General features: G+C 36.1%; 4 protein-coding genes across 4 annotated transcripts in view; all 4 read left to right on the top strand.

The window, feature by feature from the left end:
- The window catches only part of LOC104727503 (histone H3.3-like), a 29429-nt gene extending 29045 nt beyond the window's left edge, over positions 1-384 (top strand). The window contains exon 5 of the mRNA XM_019231719.1: positions 374-384. Coding sequence (XP_019087264.1) covers positions 374-384 — 11 coding nt within the window. The remainder of the gene's footprint in view (positions 1-373) is intronic.
- On the top strand, positions 1-1400 carry LOC104720933 (histone H3.3). Its single transcript, XM_010438827.1, has 4 exons — positions 1-78; positions 552-625; positions 716-792; positions 887-1400. The coding sequence occupies exons 2-4, from the start codon at positions 554-556 to the stop codon at positions 1146-1148; spliced, it is 411 nt and encodes a 136-aa protein (XP_010437129.1). The 5' UTR covers positions 1-78; positions 552-553; the 3' UTR covers positions 1149-1400.
- Positions 1513-4325, top strand: LOC104720934 (WEB family protein At5g16730, chloroplastic-like). Its single transcript, XM_010438828.1, has 2 exons — positions 1513-2311; positions 2918-4325. The coding sequence occupies exons 1-2, from the start codon at positions 1727-1729 to the stop codon at positions 4220-4222; spliced, it is 1890 nt and encodes a 629-aa protein (XP_010437130.1). The 5' UTR covers positions 1513-1726; the 3' UTR covers positions 4223-4325.
- On the top strand, positions 8491-11335 carry LOC104720932 (serine/threonine-protein kinase SRK2F). The gene is made up of 9 exons (XM_010438826.1): positions 8491-8798; positions 8931-9005; positions 9570-9671; positions 9775-9828; positions 9908-10000; positions 10120-10212; positions 10322-10426; positions 10592-10690; positions 10848-11335. The coding sequence occupies exons 1-9, from the start codon at positions 8679-8681 to the stop codon at positions 11157-11159; spliced, it is 1053 nt and encodes a 350-aa protein (XP_010437128.1). The 5' UTR covers positions 8491-8678; the 3' UTR covers positions 11160-11335.

Raw genomic sequence — 12072 nt, 5'->3', positions numbered from 1 at the left:
AAAAAAAAAAAAAAAAAAAAAAAAAAAAAAAAAAAAAAGAAACATAACAAAACAGAAGTCAGCTCAAGCGACGAAGAGGTATGATTTGGGATTAGGGTACTAGTTTCAAGCTCGTTTCTTAAAATTTTCCTGTTATTGTCTCTGCGATCTGATCGTCACGACAGTTGAGTTTTGGGTTTTGTCCCGTTCCTGTTTGAAAAAACAAATCTCCGTCTATCTAATTTTGCTGCCTAGATATATACATGTTAAGATCAAAAATGGTCGCTTTGTTGTCTCATGTCTGATCAACATTTAATAATAGTTCGTTTGTTTTCTTACTTGGTGGCTCTGTCTGTGTTAGTGATCTGTCTTGTGTGCGATTGTCATTGCGTAGTTGTGTTTTGAAAAATTAGGGTTTGTGAATCGAATTTTTTTCCCCTTTGGCAATATCCGGCTTGGTAAAAGAGATTCATCATTGTTAGGGTTTTCGGTTTCCCCCAATTTCTTCATCAAATTAGGGTTTTTATAATCTTCAATTGACTGTTTAGTTTCTTGTGAATACGCTCTCGCAGAGATGGCTCGTACCAAGCAAACCGCTCGTAAGTCCACCGGAGGAAAAGCTCCAAGGAAGCAACTTGCTACTAAGGTTCTTGTTCCTTCTTTGTCTCTCTTTGCGCTCAAATTTTGTGCCTTTACGTTTTCAAAATCGAGTTTTGATCTTCTATATTCAACACAGGCTGCTCGTAAATCTGCACCAACCACTGGTGGAGTCAAGAAACCACATCGTTACCGTCCTGGAACTGTTGCTCTCCGGTTTGTCCCTTGTTCGATTCTTCAGTCTTTAAAGTTATCTGACAGCAATTATTGTGTGGTTAATTAATATTCTCCTAATCTTTTTGGTGTTCAGTGAAATCCGTAAGTACCAGAAGAGTACTGAGTTGCTGATCAGGAAACTCCCATTCCAGAGGCTAGTCCGTGAGATTGCTCAAGATTTCAAAACTGATTTGCGTTTCCAGAGCCATGCTGTCTTAGCTCTCCAGGAAGCTGCTGAAGCATACCTTGTTGGTCTCTTTGAAGACACTAACCTCTGCGCCATTCACGCCAAGCGTGTCACCATTATGCCTAAGGATATTCAGTTGGCTCGTCGTATCAGAGGTGAACGCGCTTAAGAGCCTCCTACCAAGAAAACCGATCAAGGTTTAACTTCGCTCTGCGGATTTTATTCAAGATTGATTGGTCTACTAGTTTTTTTTTCTTTCTTTTATGGAAAGTAAGCTCTCTCTCAATTGCTGTGTTCTTTTTCTTAATTTCGGGTATGTAGTAGGGAAAATCGAATTAGTAGCAACAAGTCTACAATCTTGTGTTCTTTATGCTTCTGTGTATTGCTTTTAACTCTTTGTTAAATTATTATGTTTTCTTAACGCAGTTTGTCACCATTACTTTCTCTTCAAAGGTCTTAATGGTTGATCTTTTTTTTGTGGATTTGCTGAATCTTTCTAAAACAATTGGATTGTGGACGATAAATTGGACGGTCCTCAACAAAACAACCCCTTAAAAAAAGGAAGATACGTTCCTAAACCATTGAGAACCAAATTTTCTTTATTTTGACCAATAGATTTTGTTTTCCTTTTTTTGCAACCTCTTAAATATATTCTTAGTCAATCAAAACCCATTACCCCAAAACGTCCTCTTTTCTTTTTTCTTTGTTCTGCATTTCTCACAAACTCTGAAATCAATCATCCATCAAATGGGAGAAGTAGATGAGAAACCGTCGTCCATTGATGTAGCTTCTCCGAGGTATTATTCATCGACCAAAGTTGCGGATATCGATACAGAGCTTTTCAAGATGAAAGCTTCCCTTGAGAACGAAGTCGTTTCTTTAAAAGCCGAGTTATTGAAGAAAGACACGTTGATGAAGAATCTTGAAGCTGAGGTGGAGAAAAGTAAAGAATTAGAGAAGCAACTTCTTGATTCCTTTGAAGAGAAATCAAGAGAGTTAGAGGAAACAAAAGCTTTGGTAGAAGAATCCAAGGTAGAGATCGCTTCTTTGAAAGAGAGGATAGATACATCTTACAATAGCCAAGATTCTAGCGAGGACGAAGACGAAGATGATAGTTCTGTTCAGGATTTTGATATCGAGTCTATAAAGATTGAGATGGAATCAACCAAGGAGAGTCTCGCAAAGGCTCATGAGTCTGCAGAAGCTTCCTCGTTGAGGGTATCTGATTTGTTAGAAGAGATGAAATCGGTTAAGAACGAGCTTCAATCAGCGACTGATGCAGAGATGACGAGCAAGAAAGCAATGGATGATTTGGCATTGGCTTTGAAAGAGGTGGCTACTGATTGTAGCCAAGCCAAGGAGAAGCTTGTGACTGCGGAAACAGAGCTCGAGGCTTCGAGGTTGGAGTCTCAGCAATGGAAAGAGAAACACGATGAAGTTAGGAAAGAAGCGGAACTGCTCAAGAACACGAGCGAGAGACTTAGGATTGAAGCAGAGGAATCACTTTTGGCTTGGAATGGGAAAGAGTCTGTGTTTGTGAGTTGCATAAAGAGAGGAGAAGACGAGAAGAACTCACTTCTTGATGAGAACAATAGATTGCTTGAAGCTCTTGTTGCTGCTGAGAATCTGAGCAAGAAGGCTAAAGATGAGAATCATAAGGTTAGAGATATACTTAAACAGGCCATTAACGAAGCTAATGTAGCGAAAGAAGCAGCCGGGATCGCCAGAGCTGAGAATTCGAATTTGAAAGATGCCTTGTTGGATAAGGAAGATGAACTTGAATTCGCTTTGAAGGNTGAGTCTGCAGAAGCTTCCTCGTTGAGGGTATCTGATTTGTTAGAAGAGATGAAATCGGTTAAGAACGAGCTTCAATCAGCGACTGATGCAGAGATGACGAGCAAGAAAGCAATGGATGATTTGGCATTGGCTTTGAAAGAGGTGGCTACTGATTGTAGCCAAGCCAAGGAGAAGCTTGTGACTGCGGAAACAGAGCTCGAGGCTTCGAGGTTGGAGTCTCAGCAATGGAAAGAGAAACACGATGAAGTTAGGAAAGAAGCGGAACTGCTCAAGAACACGAGCGAGAGACTTAGGATTGAAGCAGAGGAATCACTTTTGGCTTGGAATGGGAAAGAGTCTGTGTTTGTGAGTTGCATAAAGAGAGGAGAAGACGAGAAGAACTCACTTCTTGATGAGAACAATAGATTGCTTGAAGCTCTTGTTGCTGCTGAGAATCTGAGCAAGAAGGCTAAAGATGAGAATCATAAGGTTAGAGATATACTTAAACAGGCCATTAACGAAGCTAATGTAGCGAAAGAAGCAGCCGGGATCGCCAGAGCTGAGAATTCGAATTTGAAAGATGCCTTGTTGGATAAGGAAGATGAACTTGAATTCGCTTTGAAGGAGATCGAGAGGGTGAAGGTTAACGAAGCTTTGGCTAATGACAATGTAAAGAAGTTGAAGAAGCTGTTGTCTGAAATAGAGGTAGCTATGGAGGAAGAGAAACACAGAAGCCTGAGCAGACAAGAGTCGTTGCACAAGGATGTTGAAGTTGTTGTTGAGAAGAAGATTGAGGAGAAGGAGAAGAAGGAAGAGAAGAAAGAGAACAAGAAGGAGAAGAAAGAGAGCAAGAAGGAGAAGAAAGAACATAGCGAGAAGAAGGAAGAGAAGGAGAAGAAAGAGCAGACACATCAGAACATAGATAAGAAGATGATTGGGAAAACTTGTAGTTTCAGTATCATGAAGCTCGGTCATCACAACTACAACCATAGCAAGCACAACAAAGAAACAGCACTAGTAGAGGAAGAGATCACAAAAGCTTCAAACGGTGGGAATCATCAACAAGAGAACAGTGATGGAAGTGGCGAAGGAAGCTCTCCAAGTTCAGATTCTTACCTATTCAAAGGTTCAATCTTTGACGTAGCAGAGACGCCACATGCGCAGACGCATCACAAGAGGAGATCATCGTGTACGTTTTTGGAAGAAGTAGAGACGATGAATCCAGAGGATCTGGAGAATTTGGATGGGAATCATTTAGAAGAAGGAGAGTTGAACGACAAAGGAGCAGTAGCAAGGAAGAAGAAGGCATTTATACGTAGGTTTGGTGATCTTCTCGTTAGGAGGAAGAGCTTAAGTTTCTCACACAAGAAAGAGTCTTCCACTGATTCACAAGATAAGCAGCAGCAACCACAGACTCCTCCGTCTCCGTCTCCGCCACTACTACCGCCCATGTCTCCGGAGCCCTGAAGAGCATTGTTTTTTGTATATATTTTTTTTGTGATATGCGCCATTGTTGTGTTTTCTTCTACTACATACAGCTTTTGAGGTTTGCAGGAATTTTATTGTGTACATAGACCAAAACGTTTTAATATTTTCTTTGTAACAAAGATTGTTTTGATCATTTTGATCATTGCAGTGTTTTGTGTCTTCATTCAATTGTTGACACTCTGGTCGAACCGGTTTGGTTATTTAGAAATTCCCGGATTGCGGTCGAGACGCTAATTTCGAATTATTTAATTTCTCGTTAGAAGGCCTTAGAGCATGTACAACGGTGGTTGTTAAAAGATTTTTAAGAGATGCTTAAGCTTAAAAATAAATAAAAAAGCATTATAAATGTTGGCATCGATTGGTTCCTCAAATTAAGGATCGTATATGTGTCAGTATGTGATTGGTTCCTCAAATTAACAAAAAAACAAAAAATGCTCTTTTCTTTTCTTTCGAGCCGATCTCAAAATCGCTGAGAAATTCTTCTGAAGTCTGAGATATGCGATATCTGGTTCCTCAAACTCAAACACCAAATCGAAAATTATTGAAAGCTCTGAGTTTGGTTCAAGGACGCTCCAATGTTTTCCCATGGGTACACATATCTGTAGATCTTTGATATCGTCTGAATTGAGAAGAGATATTAGAAAAATTAGAGTTTTCTGATTTGGGAAGTGATTAGTAAAATTAGGGTTCTTTCAATTGGGTATTGATGTTAGGAAAATTAGTGTTTACCGTTGTTAGCAGCTTGAGAATTTGATGAGTTGATGGTTCAATGATTTAGCTTTGATGTGTGTCTTCTTAATTATAGTTTTGAAATTTAGCTTTGATGTGTTGTGTCTTATCGCTTTCTATGCTGGCAAGCGTTTACTTAAAGTAAGATCATGAGATAGATTCTCTTTTCATTTTCTATTTTCCATTATTGCTGCTATGAGTCGAAGTGTTTCTTGAAATTTATGAAAGGCGGGTCTTCCTCCTCCTGGTGTGCTTCCCTCGTAAGTCACTTGGATGTAGACAAGACTGGTAGAGATATCAGTTTTCTTGCTCTTAACTTCTATAAGAAACTAAACTTATGTTATAGTGATCTTTTTCCTGCAGCTTGCTTTCACAGGATTCGACTGATACATGCAAAGTTATACTTGGTTTGGCTGCTAACAGCAATCTCAAACCGGTAACTCTGGAACTTGGTGGGAAATCGCGGTTCATTAATTTCGAAGATGCTGATATCGATAAAGCTGTAGAGCTTTATACTATAAGACATACCTTGAGCTTTGCACACTTTTCCCTCTTCGTTAAACTGTTTTTGTTATAGTGATCTTTTTCCTGCAGCTTGCTTTCACAGGATACGACTGATACAGGCAAAATTATATTTGGTTTGGCTGCTAACAGCAATCTCAAACCGGTAACTCTGGAATTTGGTGGGAAATCGCCGTTCATTAATTTCGAAGATGCTGATATCGATAAAGCTGTAGAACTTTATACTATAAGACATACCTTAAGCTTTGCACACTTTGCCCTCTTCGTTAAACTGTTTCTGTTTTTTTCAATAGTAGAATATAGTATATACACCTTGAGCTTAGCTGACTCAAATTTCCTAGCTAGTTCTTGAGATAATGTTGAGTAATGTTTTGTAGGAGCAATGTTGATGTGCGGGATCTCAGACATATTTTCATGAGAAAGTGTACGATGAGGTTGTTGAGAAATCAAAGCCACACACATTGAAATGTGTGGTCGGTGATCCTTTCAAGAAAGGCATTGAACAGAACAGGGTCCTGAGGTAACACATACACATTTCGTATAGTGTCGAACGCAATGCTACTCTTGAATGTGGTGATGGCGGTCAAATTGGAGACAAAGGTTACAAAAGTTATTAATCTATTTTGTATTTTATTTTTAACATGTTTTAATGTCATATATTTTAAAAATTTTATGGAATGCAATAGTTTTTAAAAAAATTTAAGAACCCAAAATTAGGACGTACAGTTGGAAGCATACAATTTTACAGTTCCTTAAAAAAGTTTTTGACTTAACTATTTTCAAATTTATAATTATAATAAACCTAAATATCTTTTTTGATACCCACCGTTGAACATGCTCTTATAATACAAAGGCTTATTAATTTTATTTAGATTTCCTTAACTCTTTTCACTATTATAATGGGCCGTATCTGTAAGAGAACTTTTTCGAATTTTTCTTTAAACTTTTTATATAAACCAAAAAAAAAAAGCTGAGCAAGGTCAAACAATGTGGTAAAGGACTAAAGGTGTCATAGGTGCAACTTTACAAGTACAAGAATACAACATAAAGATTTTAATACACAAGAAAAGAGTTCCACTTTATTCGAATATTGAAAGTGTGAAGTTTAATTCCGTTCTTAATTTATATTGTTATACAAAGTAGAAATTATATATATATATATATATATATATATATATATTTTTTTTTTTCCAAATTTACTCTCAAGTGCTCTAGTGCGAGTTCTTTTATTGCTTTTTAACCAACCATTGTGTAAAGGATTTGCCCTTATGTTTTGTGGTTCCCTAGCTTTATATGTCTATTTATGCTTATAAAATTGACATCCTTTTACTCGCATTTAACCAAATTACAAACGCGAGATGTAATGCATATTGTGGGGAAAAAGGTATGCAAGATTCCAACAAATCAAGAAAAAAGTAATAATAATAAAGAAAATATTGATGGGAAAAATCATAATGGTTTGAAATGCATAATACTCTTTCTAATAATAGCAACCAAAATGTGGGGACACTAATGTTATCACCCAACCACTCAACGGTGATGGGCTTTTACATCACGGCCCAATCTTCAGCATCCACGTAACCCTCACGCATGACGCACGGACACCACTTCCACTTGGCATGTAGGTTTGTCACTTGCTTTCTATTTCCCACGTGTACGGTTATTACGCGGCCACGTACATCATTGCTGTGTTTTTGTGTTTTTCTTAAAGAAATTGGAGTATATTTAATTCAATTAGCTTTTTCAAAGTATTGACTTCTTGACCTATTGTTGTTATATGTGTCTTCCATAAGTTGGTGATGTAATTTCATCTGAAAGATATATATTAGCTAAGAAATTTAGAATAACATATCTCAAGTCTTAACACCATAATAATTTAGAATAACATATGAAGGATATATATTTTTCCCTTGAGTATCGAAAGAGATCATTGAGAGAGGATTTGTTTAGCGTATTTGAAAAAGAGATTTGTTTGAATCATCATGATTCATAAAATATAGTATCCGACTATACTATATACGCATTCTATATCTACACAACAACGATAAAATCAACTAAGGAAAACATTATGGGGTGCGACTATAAACGGATTTTGTTATTATCTATTTAGTTAAAAGTTATTGCTTAATTAATCTGAGAAATGTAAGTAAGACGCTTAAGCAATGAACCGATTACACACAACAGAAAATAAAAGAAAAAGAAAAAGACACAAAGATCAGATAATGATTAACGCACACGTAAGAATTTTGGAGTCCTACATTTTCTAATAGTTTGTTTAAGCAACATTTTAATTTTATTTTTTTGGCTTTTAGCTTATGATTATTTAGCCGTTGACCTGTTATTCCGGTCGACATCTAATTTTTAATACTATAATAAGAAGCTCATTTATTAATTTATGTATAATAGTAGTATTTTAAATTGTTATATATATAAACGGTATGAGTTTGTTTTTTATTGGGTTGCGGAAAAGGATTACAAATCTAAAATGTGGGCCATCCTTTCTTTCTTTTTTTTTCGTCGCTAGGAAAAATTAGGTATTGTTTATTTAATTGTTATTTAAAACAGGTAAGTTTGGTAGAATACTTCATTTTAAAAGAGAGAATATATACTAAAAATGGGTAATCGCATTTACTCAGTGAGGTATTAACTTTTCATTCCCTGTGATAAAGATTAGTGATGGAATTATTTTATTGTGAATATGTGTTTGACAATAAGTACATTTTTGCTTGGAAGAACGTACAAACAATAAAATAGCGACGAAGAGAGACAACATGAATTGAAACTGGCTTTGCTTTGCGAGTTACACAACACAACTTCACCTCGTTCCTGTCCTTGTTGTTCATGTGTGTTTTATTTTTAGAGAGAGATACCACGTGTCAAATGGGCCTATTTCGACAATATTATTGACGGCCCAATAGTCTCGTGGACCCATAAAGGTAGTTAGTTGGTGCTGACTGTATATGTATGTATGTGTGTATAAATATGGTATAAGCGTAGACTGAACCATAAGAAAAGAAAAAAAAAGAAGCTTAAATTCGCTCTCGCATCTCTCGCTTTTAATAAACCTCGAAAGAATAATAAAAAGAGAGGAACGACATAGTTTTGTTAGAGACATAGAACCAACCCCACAAACAAAATATTCTCTTTTTGCTCTGTTCTGTGATCCGAGTCCGACCATCCATCAATGGAGAGATACGACATCTTAAGAGATCTTGGCTCCGGTAACTTTGGAGTTGCCAAGCTTGTCAGAGACAAATCCAACGGAGAGTTTTACGCCGTTAAATACATCGAGAGAGGCCTTAAGGTTTTTTTTCTTTTCTTTTTTTGTCTATCACACGAGTTTGTTGATATGAAACTGGTCTCTTCCTTTCTCATCTGGATTTTTGTTCTGTTTTTAGAAATCAATTTTAATTATATCAAAATGGGTTTTGTACAGATTGATGAACATGTTCAGAGAGAGATCATAAACCACAGAGACTTGAAGCATCGTAATATCATCCGATTTAAAGAGGTATGTTATGTATATGATAAAGATGTTTGAATAAAAACCAACAAAACAAAAGAAAATATATATATATATATATATATATATATATATATATATATATCAAATTCATCTGCCGAAAATATTGTTCGAAACTTGGTTACTGATATATTTTTGTTTTCCCCGCTACAAAAGAAGAACTGGCGAGTAGATTTTGGATCATCTAATTAAGTTCCGACACATGGTTAAAATAAAATTAGATATTTTCTGGTCATGTAATTTATGCCGTATCATGGTTAGACTTTGGACCTCTTCTAAGGGAATGTATTATATTCGCTTTTAATAGTATGTCCCATTCTCCAACGGTCCAAATTCGAGTTTCATTATATGACACCGTATGTTTCTATATATATATAAATATAGCCACGGCGTTGAAAATTATTCAATTACAAATTGTACAAATAGAAGCAATCGGTAGGTCGTCTAGATCTTGAGGAAAAAAAATATATTTTTTTAAAAGAATAAAACAATTATGATGTATGTGTTGGCTTCTAATGTCTAATTTTTGTTTTGTTTTGTTTTGTTTTGCAGGTTTTTGTGACACCAACACATCTTGCAATAGTAATGGAGTATGCAGCAGGCGGTGAACTTTTCGAAAGAATTTGCAATGCCGGTCGATTCAGCGAAGACGAAGTATATAACTTAATTCATCATTAACGATGATTTAAAACTGTTATCGTGGTTAATTATAGTATTATTGATTGATTACGTACTTTTTTGCTCATTATTATTTTAGGCAAGATATTATTTCAAACAACTGATCTCGGGAGTTAGCTATTGTCACGCTATGGTACGTGAAATCTTATCTGAGTGAAATCTCCAGTGGTTATATAATATTAAGTAACTGGAACTGTTTATTTTTATTGCAGCAAATATGTCATAGAGACCTTAAGCTTGAGAATACACTCTTAGATGGGAGCCCGTCGTCGCAGCTCAAAATTTGCGATTTTGGGTACTCGAAGGTAAAAATAATAATAATATTGTACACATTTAGTTTAAGTAATATTTATTGCTACAAAATAAAATAAAAAACGCTAATGATTTTAACAGTTTTTTTTAACTCTTTGTTTCTTAAACGTAGTCATCAGTTTTACACTCTCAGCCAAAATCGACCGTGGGAACGCCGGCTTACGTTGCCCCGGAGGTCTTGTCCCGGAAAGAATATAATGGAAAGGTACATATTAAATTGTTTAACCCTTAAAATAATAGACTGATTAAACAAATTAACAACATCAACTTGTTTGATAAAGAAGTCATAAAATTTGATTTAAAATAATATGTAGATTGCAGATGTGTGGTCGTGTGGGGTGACCTTGTATGTAATGTTAGTTGGTGCTTATCCTTTTGAAGATCCCGAAGATCCAAGAAACATTAGAAAAACCATTCAGGTACTGAAAGATTACAATTTAAATCAAACGTTCTTTCCACTAATTAAAAAAAAAAAACTTTTTGGTAATCTTTTTTTTGGTCAATAACAATTTTTTTACTATATTGTCATATATACAAATATAAGAATAATAATAGTTAAATGTTAACAATTAATGTAATTGCAGAGGATATTAAGTGTACATTACGCCATACCGGATTACGTCAGGATTTCAGCCGAGTGCAAGCATCTCTTATCTCGTATCTTCGTGGCTGACCCCGATAAGGTAATTAAACAACACCCTAACCAAATACAAATGTAAATTACCACACCGGACTACTGCATGCTTTTGGACACTGGAAAACCAAAAAAATCAAACCGAAATCCGGATTGATGAATACCATGTTAATATCTACATATTTTGCAATTTGAAACCATGATAGAGAATAACTGTACCGGAAATCGAAAAGCACCCGTGGTTTTTGAAGGGTCCTGTAGTTGTGCCGTTGGAGGAGAACTGTGATAATGGAGTGGAAGATGATGAAGAAGAAGAAGAAGAAAAGTGTCGACAGAGTGTTGAAGAGATAGTGAAGATAATAGAGGAAGCAAGAAAGGGAGTGAATGGTATGAATACTAATGGTGGATTAGGTTTGATAGATGGGAGCATGGATCTTGATGAAATCGATGATGCTGATATTTATGACGATGTTGATGATGATGACGAGAGAAATGGTGATTTCGTATGTGCTCTATGATTTCATATACATTCATGCATTTGTGTGTATGGGCATGCATTTATATTATATCTATGCTGCTTGAGAATATCGGATGATCTTGTGTTGCATGTTTGTATAATTAAGTGGAAATAATTCACCCCCCAATCAAGTAAAATAAAAAGTATAAGCTTTGTGTGGGTCATTTGATTTATGTATATTTCCATCACTTCACTTTTCTTTTTAACAGTTATTTTTTGTTTTATTATGGCCCCTACCTTTTCTTTAGTTATAGAATCCAAAGAGATATAACAAAACAAAAGAGGAAAGGAACGAAGACATTCATCAACAGAATAAAAAATTACACAAGCGTAATGCATTTCTCATTTTCGAATAAATTCTGTAACCAAAAAGGATAGCCTAAAGCTATATATGATTGAGTTCGTTTCTCCCTTGTGTCACTTCTGGCAATCAGAGAGGCACCAAGATTAGATTCTCTACCTTCCACGACTACTCTCCACGCGAGAAGGGAGGACATAGCCAGTCCCAGTTTTTCTGACAGAGACTTAAAATTTGGCCACGCATCAGGGCGAGTAATAGTCCCCACCAAAAGCTTAGATTCCAAAGCAAACATTACCTTCCATACCTTTAAGCTTCGCATGCTTTCAATTGCCCAGAGGAAACCTTGTATTTCTGCATCATCCTTAGAAGCTATCGAGGCAAAGGAGCTTCTGCCATGGATTAAAACTGTTCCTTCTGAGTTTTTTAGAACCCATGACGCTCCCAAGAGGAAGCCTTGTCCCAAGAGGAAGCCACATTGCATTTAAGCCAAGGTTTCTCTAGAGGTCTCCACTGATTTACTGGTACGACAGTTTGAATGTTGGCTTCTTCAACTTGATCCAGTTCTTGTGCCTGGAACCATTCATCTGAATTGTCCCTGATTTTAACCATCAAA

Source organism: Camelina sativa, chromosome 11 (genome assembly GCF_000633955.1).
Source record: "Camelina sativa cultivar DH55 chromosome 11, Cs, whole genome shotgun sequence".
Lineage (NCBI taxonomy): Eukaryota > Viridiplantae > Streptophyta > Magnoliopsida > Brassicales > Brassicaceae > Camelina > Camelina sativa.
The sequence above is the reverse complement of the archived record's forward strand: the minus strand, read 5'-3'. Positions and strand labels throughout refer to the sequence as shown.